The 13,622-nt window shown below is 40.2% G+C and overlaps 1 protein-coding gene across 1 annotated transcript in view; it reads right to left on the bottom strand.

Annotated features, from left to right (window-relative positions):
* Positions 1-13,622, bottom strand: part of LOC138164864 (ankyrin repeat domain-containing protein 13C-like) — a 76,538-nt gene that overhangs the window by 49,707 nt on the left and 13,209 nt on the right. Inside the window, exon 2 of the mRNA XM_069092786.1 lies at positions 2,398-2,439. Within this exon, the coding sequence (XP_068948887.1) occupies positions 2,398-2,439 (42 nt within the window). The remainder of the gene's footprint in view (positions 1-2,397; positions 2,440-13,622) is intronic.

The following is a 13,622-nucleotide window of genomic DNA, read 5'->3' as shown; positions in this document are numbered from 1 at the left end:
AAAAATGTTTTTTTCTTTTAAAGATGGAGATACTGAGGTGTGATAGGCAAATGACATAGGGGGAGCTGAAGGGCAGAGAGAGAAGGGTAGACTGAGGCGCAAACACTGGAGGATGTGAAGGTCATGTATATGGATCCTCAAAGACTTTAGGTTCAAGAAAATATGAAATTATTTCTACTATAATCACTTTAAGAGGGAAAGGGAGTGTTATCTCTTTGGAGAATGTCTTAAACTGGACTATCTGCACTCTAAGAAACAGTGAATGATAAATTACTAACGCATAATGAAACAAGCAGGTCCAGAATAACACATATAATCATTACAATAACATGAAGTAAAAACCCACTAAAATGAGGCTGGACCCTGAGTAGTTCTACAGGACTTGTGTGACCCAGGTTGGGGGATGAGGAACAAGCCTTCCATTCCCAAAATCCAGGGGACATTTGGGAGAGAATGTTGTCCACACCATCAGATACTGGCACTGTGTTGGCAACTGGGTATAAATGGGGGTGTGGGAAGTACAGAGCACATTTTAGAAAAGCTCCCATTAAAAAAGTTCAAGTTTAGAAATCCAAACATTTATCTAGAGAATTCTAACCTACCTGGAAAACAGCTATACAGAACAACTCATGCCTAAGACTCAGGGAGAGAAGAGATTCTACAGTAGCTAGGAATATAAAAACTGACCAAAGCACTTTACTTTAGTGGATTTTTTAAAATAAAGACTAGGAAACCTAGCCATGTGACCTTGGGCAAGTTACTTAAACCCAACTGCCCTCCAAAAAGCAAAAAATAAAATAAAATAAAATAAAGACTAGGAATTTAGGTTTTTATAATTACCCGTGATACAAGAAACTCAAGAGAAATTCTACAGAGAACTATTTCCTATGTGTTCAAGCTTAGGATCTCTACAAAACTCCTATTCTATTAATAATTCATCATTAACTAAATCCTATTACTAAAAGCCTCACCATATCCAATCTGTGCCAACTTTACTTTCACCATCGCTCTCCTCTACACCCCCTTCTCTATCATTGCCATCACCCACATGGACCTCCTGCACCTCACAAGTGGACTGTGGCCAGAGTCTACCAGTCAGCCCCCCACCCCAAAGTCTTTCCCTGATACAACCCATCTTCCAGTCATGGCCAAATCCATCTCCCTAAAATAGAGCTATGACCAGGTCACCCTCTGCTTAATAAATTCCAGTGGCTCCCAGTGCCTCCCAGATCATATACCAAACCCCTTATCACCTTTTCCCTCCTGCCCTTACTCCCCCACACACACTCTTGGATCCAATGACCCAGGCCTCTGTGCTATTCCCCAAAGGTGACTCCAACTGCTGACTGGGTCTTTCACCAGGCCTTCACAGCTCTCCCTCCAAACCTCCTCGTCTTGTCTTTTCTGCTAAAATCTCACCTCCTACAGGAAACTTTTCAACAAGGCCCTTAACTCTAGTGCTTCCCCTTATCTGACCTTCTCAAATTCATCCTGTCTTTATGCATACAGGTGTTTGCCTGTTGTCTCCCCACTGAGATCATGAGCTCCTGAGCTCCTGGAAGAGAAGGCCTGTCTTCTGCCTTTCTCTGTATCCCCAGCATTTAGCACAAGTTGGGCACACAAGACACGCTTCCCAAGTGTCTCCTGCCTGACGTGGAGATGATACTGAGTCACTGAAGGTTTCTCCACAAAACTTCAGCACTGGCCAGCTTTGCCAGCTACAAAGACTGATCAGAACACAGGCTTGGAGATAGGCACTGAGAAATAAATCTGCTTCTCTGCAAGGGGATTTCTTCTTAAACTACAGCAACTGTCAAATAGCAACTTCCTAAATAAGTGACAAGACTTAGCTTAGTCATTGTACTGAGTTATGCTGATCTATCTTAGACAAACACACACCACATCTTACTATGCATTCAAATTTGCCAAAAGGAAGTATCAAAGTCTTACTCAAAGGGTAAATCACAATACAATTATATCAGTATTCAAGGTGACATAATTCTTAATTCTTAAACACAGACAAAATTTAATTTTTCCTGTATTATGAATCTTGAAATAACAAAATTATTAATAAAAACATTTTCAAAAGTTATAAAGAATTTCAATCTGATTTATTCTATTCTGTGGCAAGGATATGGTGGAAAAAGAAAATCTGTCTTTCTACATTTAAAACACTGCCATCTCAAAGGATAATTCTTTATGTATATTCTAAACTTGACAGGGCTTGCCAAATGAAAGGAGAGGAAAATTCTCCAGGTTTAGTAAAAAATAAAAACTAATGACAGTGCATAAGACTTTAGCTTCATCCTACATGTTTTAAAAGACCAAATTTATGTTAAAATTTTAAGACTCCATGAACAAGATGTTTTAAAAAGAAAAAAAATTATATTTACTAACCTTTATTTCCTAACATCACAGCAAGATGTAAAGGAGTGTTTCCTAAAACAAAATTAAAAATAAAAATTAGATGGAATAAAAGAACACAAGACAATTCATTCAAATGGGGTTCCTTATTCTGATTAAGTCTAACATGAAATTAGGGATAACATCCTCCAATCAAGACAAGTCAATGTGATCCTGCTCAATCAGAACATGGTGATTTTAACCTGATACAAGAGCAGTCTCACATCAGATATGTTATAAACAAGTTGGTCAACTTTGCATGTAAACATCTTTACTACCTGGTTAAGATACAGCTAAAGCTCTATGTGAATCCATCTATTTTTACTATACATGGAAAAAAGATGACTTTAAGATACCCTTAATTTATCTCAAAAAAATTAATACCACACCTACTTTTTATTCACTATTTTTCTGATGCTAAGAATAGCAAACTTTCAGAAACAAATTCCTAAAGAATCAAGAAGAAACAAGAACAGGCCTAAAGCAAAATAAATAAAAGCAACTTAATCATTATCTCCCCCCCCCCCCCAGATAAATCGAGAGCTAATCCAAAACTACAGACAAGCAAAGTCATTTTTATTTTTCCTTTAGGTCAAACTTTATGCTCATTGGAGGGGAGGGGGGGGGCGTGCCCCGGGAAGCACCATGCCCTACTGCACCTTAACTCCCAACAGAAAAGATGACCTCCCCAAGCGGCCCCAAGTTGCACACTCCCACAAGCCTGGCCCCCTGGGACACTCCTTCCAACTCAACTCCTCCCATCACTGATTTATTCATTCATCCAAATCAACATGAAAAGGCTCAAGGGGTTCTGAGCACTAAGAAAAACCAGGTGAAACCTCAGGCCCTGCACTAGCTAAGGGATAAGCCAAGAATAAATCAAGGCCCCAAGTCTGGACAAGAAACCCTACTACCCAATTAGCAAGTCAATTCAATGGGGTGGGAAGCGAGGCCTCAGTGACTGGGGATGCTGAGGTAAGGATACAGGCTGGAAAGGAACATCTCCTAAACCACCTGAGCGTGCCAGCTGGGATGTGAACATGCGTCTCCCCAAACCATCCTGGCACTTGGAGCTGCGGCTCCCCACAGCAGCAGGTGGCACACAGGAGGCCGCTGCCATCCCTGTGGGGGTCCTGGCCAAACACAGAGCTGGGGGGAAGGGCCGGGACGCATCTCAGCGGAGACCTTATCTCTTCTGGGTCTCTGCCCAATAGCCTGAGCGCTCGAGCTACTTTTAAAATGTGTTTGCCATAAAAAGAAAAAAGCCTGGGCGGCTGGGCAGCACAGTGAGTAAAGAGGCAGCCCGGAGTCGTGAGGACCGGAGTTCGGATCCGACCTCAGACACTTAAGCACCCACACACACAAAAAACAAAAACCAGCCGTGTGACCTTGGCCAAGTTACTTAACCCCAATTGCCCTCCAAAAGGCAAAAGAAAAAAAAGAGAAAAACCCTGCAGCCCCCCAGGGAGAGGAGCGCTGAAGCAGTTCTTTTTCTTGGCTTACTTTCTTTTGCAATATGTCCTACATGACTTCACAGAAATCATGACAGATCACTTGCCTTCTTGAGGCATGGGGAAGGGTGGAGAAGAGAAAGAATTTGAAAAGTCAACATTTTTTAAAATGTTTTAAAAAATGTCACGTGATGGAGAGATATTTAACAAAATAATTTTTTTTAATTAAAAAAACCGACTAAGACGCATTAGCCAGCTAGGCAGCCCAGTGAGCACTGGACCCGCCGTCAGGAAGGCCTGAATTCAAATCTGAGCTCAGACACTTACTAACTGCGTGACTGTGGGCAAGTCATTTGGCCTGTGCTTGAGTTTCCTCATCTGTAAAATGGGGAGCACCTCCGTCCCTGGGGTGCAGTAAGGATCAAGTGAGGTAACAGTAAAAGCACTTAGCACAGGGCCCGGCCCCTGGGGGCACTTAAGAAATGTCATCTAGGATGGTTATGACAAAATTAGTTACAACAATGAAGATTCAGTCGCACTGGGCCCCACTTAAGCTGCTGGCAGAGAAGGCAATATGGCAGCCTGAAATAAGTATGGGAGTGATGGACCATTGTCCAAAGTGAATTCTGGGAGGAAGGGGCAGAGAAGACCCATTTCTACAAAGGTGTTCCTTAGCAGCATTATTCTTAATAGGGAATACTTCTGTTACTGTGTACAAGCCCTGGAAACTGGGACAAGACATTCTGTTATATAAATGTAATGGCTAAGACATGACAAATGGGAGGAATGAGAAGGAAGGGGGAAGACATGGCACGTGCTTGTACTGTGGGAAGCAGCAGAAGCAGCATTCACTAGAGGGGCATGGGCCTTCCCAGAGTCCCCTGGGACAGTTAGAAACAAGACCGGGCTCCTTCTTTTTTTTGTGTTTAGTCACTGCAGTCGTGTCCATGGGGGTGGCCACACTGACTCACCATTTCTTTCTCCAGCTCATTTTTTAGATGAAGAATTGAGGCAAACCAGGTTAACTGATTTGCCCAAGGTCACACAGCTTGTGTTTGAGGAGAAATCTGAACTCAGCTCTTCCGAACTCTATTCACTGTGCCACCTAGCTAAATTACATAGAAACAATTTTGTAGAATCAATTTTATTCTTGTTTCTGTAACCGAAAATTACTAACTTTAGAATTTTTTTAAAATTAAATATTGTTGAATGAACCTTCCTATGTCCTATATGATGTATGTCAGCACATCCAAAGTTCCCCTTAAATTCAAAGAACATTCCCATTTTCCCCATGGGAATGAGAGTTCAGGGAGCCAGTACAGCCTGATGGCCAGAGAAAGGAGTCAGCAGACATGGGTTTAAAGGTCACAGTAGACCCAACAGCTCTGTAACCGTGGTAAAGTGCCCAAGCTTGAGGCATCTTGGTGGCAAAAGGAAGGAGCACTGGGCCTGGGGTCAGGAAGATCTCAGAATCCGCCACTCACCAGCTGTGACCCTGATGCTTCAGTCTCCCCAGTGCAGAATGGGGATAACAGCACTTACCTCGCCAAGTGTGCAGTGCCCGGCACACAGTGGGCCCTCTATCCATGGCAGCTATCGTTACTATGGTCACCTCTCACTGCCCCAATTTCCTCAGCTGTGAAACAGGGGCAGCAGTAGTGGTACTACACATGACAGGCCCCCCCAAATCTGACCAAATCTTCCCACTAGCTGAGGCATCGGCCTGAGGCCATAAGCCTTTCATTATTGCTAGGCCCAGACTGGTGACCCTCCACCTAGCCTAGCCCTCCATAGTCTGTCATCCCCAGGGAGCCTTCAGCTATTTCCTGCCCTTAATCCCATTTCTGCTGTCTGACCTCAGCAGTCAAGATCCTCCTTAGATCCCTCCCACGACCTTTCTGCATATCCGTGAAGGGGCTGAGATGCAATCTTGAGCAGCCTCAGTCTATGTCAGATTGTTCTGGCCTGCTTGTCCAATATGTGAGGGGTCACTTGCAGTGAGTTTCCCCATTCTGAAAAATCAAATCTAGAGTGGTTTCAGCATCCACTAGGCCTAAGTTTAGAAGTCACCTGACCTTGCAGGGATCTGGGACTTAGAGCAATGGAGACCCTCCCCAGGGCCACCTCAGCACAGGATAAGCCAAATAAGGCCTAAACTGCTTTCCAGACCTTGCACAGGACACCCACATGTTTCCGTGTCCTTTAGATTCCGGTGCTTAGGTTGTGGGCCGGCCTCCCCAACAATGAGAGTGAAGGCCAGTTGGGGGTTGGGTTTCTGTGTTAGAAGGTTATATAATCATGGGCTTGCTTCTCCCTGGCAGACACCATTTGACCGACAAGGGCAGGGCTCTTTCTCATGAGAAAGAATAAAGACCTTTTCTGATCTCAGACTCAGACTCTGAACTCTTTCATCTCACACAAATACAAACATCACAAATAACTTAGGCTCCTTAAGAGTCTACCCATTATGGAGAATCTTTAATAAACTTGGCTTTTCTTTGGCTGAGAGAAGGCTTGAGTTGAATTAATTTGGCAGGACTCAATGTGTTGGTATTTTAGGGGTCTCAAAGCACCCCTAAACCTCCAAACCTCAACAATAATTAGATGAATAGAAAATCTGACTTTCAAACACAAGACTCAAGCATAAAAGGATAAATATACAAGAGAAATCATAAGGGACTCAGTTAAGTTAATGTTTTACTTTTCTATATGGGAAGATGAGACATATAACACCTAAGAAACTTCATCACAGTTATTGCAGTTGGAAAGAATCTGCACAGAGAACATAAGAGTGAGTTGATCATGTTAGGATAATCTGAGGGGAAAAAAAGGATGGAAGGCCAAGAAAAAGGAATAATGGGGGAAATTATCTCACATAAAAGAGGCACACAAGACCTGTCACAGGAAAAGGGAAAATGGGGAAGGAGCAACGTCAACTCTAAATTCTAACCTATTCTACTCCATCTGAATTGGTTTAAAGAGGGAAGAATTTATATGCAGTAAATAGATATAGAAACCTACCTTTTTCTTTCCTTTTCTTTTTGCTTTTTTGGAGGGGGGAAGGCAGGGCAATTGGGGTTAAGTGACTTGCCCAAGGTCAAATGGCTAGTAGGTGTTAAGTGTCTGAGGCCAAATTTGAACTCAAGTCCCCCTGACTCCAGGGCCAGTGCTCTATCCACTGCACCACCTGGCCGCCCCAGAAATCTCTTACCCAAAAGAAAAGCAGAAGGAAAGAGATAAGAGAAAAAGGTGGAGGAGCTAACAAAGAGGAGGGCCAATGAAGGAAGACAAGGATCAGGAGCAAAACAGACTTTAGAGCATGGACAGGATAAAAAGAGGGAAGAATGAACATTAGAAAACAGGATAGAGAGAAATGTACAGATAATAGTTATAACTGGGAATGGGATGAATTCACCCACAAAAAAAAAAATAGAATAGATTAGAAACCAGGATTTGAAAATGTTATTTACAAGAAGCATATTTGTAACAGAGTCAAACAAAATCTATTATGCTTCAGCAGGTTAAAAAAAAAAGGGCAGGAGTAGCAACCATGATCTCAGACAAAGCAAAGGCAAAAACTGACCTAATCAGGAGACACAAGAGAGAAGCAGAGAAATGACATCTTGCTAAAAGGCACCACATATCACTACTGAAGACAAAACACCAAATGGCAGAGCATCCAAATTCTTAAGGGAAAAATTACAGGAGTTACAGGAGGAAACAGTAAAACTATACTAGTATGGAACCTCAATTTACCCCCTCTCAGTGCTAGATAAATTTAATAAAAAAAAAAAAATTTAAAAAGCAATTAAAGAGATGAATAGAATTTTAGAAAAGTGAGATATGATCGATCTCTGAAGAAAAATTAATGGAAACAGGAATATACCTTTTTCTCAGCTGTATAGTTTCAATTAGGGCATAAAAGCCTCACAAACAAATGGAGAAAAGCAGAAACATTAAATGTACCATAATGTAACAAGGGCCATGGAAACAGTAAAAATTAACTGGACATGGCAAATATAGTAATACATTACATTTTGTGTGACTTTACATTTCTAATCAATATACTGATAGGGGAGGGGCAGGAGGGAGAGAATTTAAAACTAAAATTTTTAAATGAATGTTAATTTTTTTATCTAATTGGGAAACAAGGAAAAAATAAAAATATATTTTAGAAAAAAATAATAGGAAACTAATTTAATCCTAAAGAATGAATGGGTCAAAGAACAAATCATAGAATAACCCATATTTCCATTAAAGAAAATGATAACAGTAACAATATGCCAAAATTCGTGAGATGTGGCCAAGGTAGTACTTAGGGGAATATTTCTATCTCTAAATGCATATGTTAATAACAGAAAGAAAAAATAAATCAATGAACTGGATATACAACTAAAAAAAAAACTAGAAAAAGAACAAATTTAAATTTCCCAATTAAACACCAAAATGGAAATCCTGACGTTAAAGGTGAGATTAATAAAGTTGAAAGTTTAAAAAAAAACTATCGAACTAATAAATAAATCTAGAAGCTTCTGTTAAAAAAAAAAAGATAAATTGCTGGTTAATTTGATTTTTAAAAAAGGAAACCGAATTAATAGTATCTAAAATGAAAAGGGTGAATATACCCCCAATAAAGAGGAAATTAAAGCAATTATTAGGAGTTATTTTGCCTAAAAATTTTATTTATTATTAAGAATTATTTTGCCTAAAGAAATTAAAGAAACCACAAATGAGCTCCCTAAGAAAAAGTCCCCAGGCCAGATGAATTTACAAGTGAATTCTACCAAACATTTAATGTGCAATTAATCCCAGTACTATATAAACTATTTTCAAAAATAGGCAAAAGAAGGAATGCTACCTAATTCTTTTTATGGAACAAATATGGTTTTAATACCTAAACCAGGGAAAGCAAAAACAAAGAAAGAAGATTACAGGCTAGTTTCACTGATGAATATTGATGCAAAAATTTTAAATAAAATATCAGCAAGGAGATTATGGCAATATGTCATGAGAAATGACAAGTTTGGTTTCCACAAACTCTATAGCAACAATGGATGTTGCAAAGACAGATGTTACACAGATGTTGTAAATCAGAATGAGGAAAGGAAGGACAGAGAGGGTCCCTATCCAGTCATACAGCTGGAAGAAATCTCTAAATTCCTCTTGAAGGAGGCCTAGGCTAAACTGGCTCAAACTGGCCAGGGTCAAGGGATGCTTAACTCATGCTTAACTAGCTTCATGTGTACTGACTGACAAGACCCTGCACAGAATTAGAGCCTCATTATCCGCCCATGTTATTTGGGAGGAGGGCACATGTCAAGGAGTAACATGCAAAGTGGAAGTCCAGGAAGAGGGCTGTCTTGTTTGAGGGGCGTATGACGGTGGGCAGTTCCAGAGGCTGCACCTAGCCAATGGAGAACAAGGCAGGAAATTCGAATGGAAGCAGCATAAAAGGCCTTGCATTTGTCTACCATCTTTTGAAAGAGGCTACCCATTTATTCAGAAAGAATAAATGTAAAATAAAGGTAATGAAAACCTTCCTGGTTTTCCCATGAGTGTTGTTTATTCCTAGACTAAAAATATTTCTCACATGTTACAAAATTAGAAAATAAACCATGTAAATCAAAAGCATTTCTATCTATTATCAACAAAACCCACCAAAAAGAGGTAGAAATTCAATTTAAAATAACTGCAGATGTTAAAAAATACTTGTGAATATACATGCCAAGATAAACCCAGGGATTATATGAACAAAATTACAAAATGCTTTCCCCAAAAATAAAGGCAGATCTAAGTAACTGGAGAGTTATTTAGTTAACTGTTCACAGGAAGGCCAAGTCAATATAATAACAATGACATTTCCACCTAAATTATTTATTCAGGGCCATACCAATTAAGCTACCAAACTATAATTTTACAGAGCTAGAAAAAAATGACAAAATTCATCTGGAAGAGTCAAGAATATTAAGGGGATCAATGAAAAAAATATTTGAAGGGAAAAACCTATGAAAACTTTTATGAATTGATTCAAAGTAAAGTGAGCAGAACTTTTTCACATCACATGTATATATTGCTTGCCTTTCTCAACAGGAAGGGGGAAATAAGGCAGGAAAAAGGGAGAGAATTTGAACTCACATTTTTAAAAATGAATGCTAAAAATAAATTAATTAAAAATTTAAAAATACTTTACAACCTCCCAGGGTAGGGGTGGGTGGGGCTGAACAACAGTGGTTCCCAAAACAGCACAGAATTCATCAGATTAGTGCAGACTACAACAACTAAACTGCTCACTCCCTGGTCTAAGGGATCTTAGAACACAATTAAGGTAGCCAAATACTGCATTAGCTTTTTTGGCTGCTGCCTGATAATTCTAACTCCTAAAGTCCACTAAAATCCCCAGATCTTTTTCAAAACTGCTATCTAGCCATGTTCCTGGGTCTCCCACTGAAGACCTCCTTCAGTGTAACCATGAACCATTCTTGAGATCTGCCAATACAAATCCCATTGTACTGTACTGTCTGATCAATATCTCTCCACCTTCTTTCTCAACCAGCATAGAATGAGACATTTTTCAAAAGCTTTGATGAAGTCTGGGTTACTACAGCATTCTCTTTGCTAATGTAATAATGCAGAAAAAAAAAGGAAAATAAATGATATAACGGGACAGCCTGTACTTTGTAATTATTGCTTCTTTTTCTGGTTTCAGCCTGACATCTCTTTAATGCTCCCTGATAAATCCAAGTCACTGTCACCCATCTGCAGCTTCCCAGCATCTGCCCTCATCTCATCTTGTGCTTCTGTGGCTTTCCTGAATTCTACAGATGCCTAGTGAGAAAAGCGCTACAAGCGTTACAAGCGTTACAATTTCCCAGATGAGGACACAGGTTGATCCCAGTTTGAGACAGGAGACATTTGTAGCAAACTTTCAGAAGTTTCTCGGCTTCGCTAATGAAATGCTCCCCTTCCCTATATTATGATCTGAAAGGCTACAGGGCAGAAAAGCAAGCGGATGTATTATGAAGGGAGCGTTCTGGGGTCCCTTGACCTCACCAGGTATATTCCCCTGTCCTATGCAGTTACCTGCAAAGGTTACCTGGCAGATAGCAAGAGGGAGTGTAACCTTTTTTGTTTATGCCTCTGGATATGGTCCTAGAATAGTACCCTAACTAACCTTAACTAACTAACCTTAAGCAAGGGTAAATAGTAAACAGGATGAAGGGAGAGAGGCTCCTTCTACATTATTTGCATTCCTTTCATGTAGGATCTTTCTACTTTGTCTGCATTCTTTGGGGGTGTCTACATTCTTCTGGGGGGCATAAAAACACTGAGCTCCTTGCATCTTTGGCTCAGTATGAAACGGTCTTGTAATAAACAGACTACTGAGTACACCCCCGTCTCATTTATTAATACACACTGTACCTCACCTCACCTATGACCTCAAGTGGTTATGGACAACTTTTTTCCTTTACCCAGTCAAAGTCAATCTTAGATGGGAATGTTCAATGACCCTTTAAAATTACCAAAGTGATATGAATACAAGGTACCCACCCACAAGGCTGAGTTGCCTTTTCCCTGGGTTTATCCTCTAGAGGCGCCCTAAGGTTCAGAGGTGCCCTAAGGCCTGGGTACTAAAATCTCCCCTTTTCATGAAATACCACAAAACTTCCCCTTATCCTGGACCATAGAATCCCCTGTCTCCCTCACCCTGTGTCATTCATCATCCTCATCCAAGGCACTTAGATTGGAGGACTTATCCTGTACTTACATCTCCGACCCCCATCAGAAACCCTAAAAATCACATCATCATTCCTGCCTCTGGGCCTTTTCCTGTATCAGTGCCTTTGTGAGCTCCCTGATAAATCTCAGGCCCCCATGCTTTTGCATCAATAAAGCTCCCACCGGCTAAAGAGAAGTGAATTCTTTCAAAAACTCAAACCAGCTGTCCCAACTCTGACCTGAACAATTGGCTCTAGTAACAAAATTTGCTATAAATAACTATGTATATCCCTGACTCTAAAATAAAGAACCTTTCATCACTGCATTAGAAAGCTATAAACTACATAGACTCCACTGAGTCACTCAAAAGTTAATTTTGAAGGCACTAACATACTATTAACCTGGTTCTTAAGTATGATGTAGTGGTGGCACAGTGGATAGAGTGCCAGGCCTGGGGTCAGGAAGACTCAACTTCCTGAGTTCAAATCCAGTCTTAGAAGGAAGGTCAAGGAGGCCAATGACGATTAGGTCAACGAGGGAGGGGGATATGAAGTATTGAGGTTCCAAGGACTATACTACTAAGCATCATACATATACAGGGCAGCTATGTGGTGCAAAGGATAGAGATCTGGGTCTGGAGTCAGGAGGACCCAAGTTCCAATCCACTCTCAGACACTTACTATCTATGGGACCCTGGACAAGTAAACTCACCCTGATTGCCTCAGTTTCTCATCTCTAAAATGAACTGCAGAAGGAAATGGCAAACCATTCCTGTATCTATCTTTGCCAAGAAAACCCCAAATTGTGTCTCAAAGAGACAGATGTGACTACAACAACAATGAAAATATTACTACATTTAGAGTCGAGTTCTGGATTCAAATTCCATCTCCGACAGTTATTAGCAGTATAACACCAATACTACACAAATCACTATATCTGTAAAAAGAAATACTTGTACTATCAATTTCACAGTTATTGTTAAGAAAATCTTTATTAGACTTAAAGTACCATACAAATTGCTATTATCTCATCAGTGAGTAATGTGTATATTTCTTCTAATAACTGTATCAGAGAGCTGGGCTTAGAATCCAAAAGACCTAGGTTTAAATTCTCCCCCAATATAGACCAGCTATCTGATCAAGTCATGTCCCTAAAGCAAGTCCCTAGACTTTAGTAGATAAAGTTGAGTTCCCTACACTGATGAATTAACAAATCCTTCATATATCTGCAAAAAGCAAATTAAGTAATTATGAAATACTAATTTCCAAATTAGGTATTTGTCTAGCAATCTTTCCTTGATACTTATCTGCCAAAACAAAAAGTTTTATCCCCAAAGACATACAATTTAGCTCATGCAATCACTTGAGCAGAGACAAAATCTTCTAGAGTCACAGCTCATACAATTTTCTTCAAGAATTAAACCAAAAATAAATTTTTTTAGTTCTAGAAAATTGTCCTAATAGTTAAACTCAAATATTTCAATCGTGAACACTGACAAATTAAAAATACTTCTCTAAGCACAAAATGTGTGAGGAATTCAAGATAAGCATATTCTGAAACTCGGAATTTATCATTCAGCACAGTCTACAGTAATCAATTCACACTTAGTAAGCACCTGCTCCATGCCAGGGGCTGTGAGCAAATGAATGAAACCTTGCCTTCAAGGATATGACTGTTTTGCAAGGAGAGGCAATGTATAAAGCCATAGGAGGGAGCCACAGAATAATCTGGGGAGAAAGGTCCTAGCTGCTGATGGGATCAGGAAAGGTTTCACATGGAAAGAAGGAAGAATGTGAGCTGAGTCTTGAGGGGAAGATCTGTAACAAAATGAAGCAGAGTAAACAGAACTGGCAGTACGATACATACTGAAAGACTTAAACGCTGATCCATGCAAGGACCCACCACGATTCCAAAAGAAGGGTGCTGAACGCATGCATGCTACCCCTCCCCTGGAGAGTCAATGGATTCCTGCATTTTGGGACATGGCCAACTTGGGACTTTGTTTTGTTTGACTATGTATATCTGTTACAAGAGTTTTATGTCCCTCTTCAC

This window comes from Petaurus breviceps, unplaced genomic scaffold (genome assembly GCF_028583685.1).
Source record: "Petaurus breviceps papuanus isolate PSGF00001 unplaced genomic scaffold, PetGlider_PUasm1.0 207, whole genome shotgun sequence".
Classification (NCBI taxonomy): Eukaryota; Metazoa; Chordata; class Mammalia; order Diprotodontia; family Petauridae; genus Petaurus; species Petaurus breviceps.
Note: the sequence above shows the minus strand (reverse complement) of the source record. Positions and strands in the feature narration are given on the sequence as shown.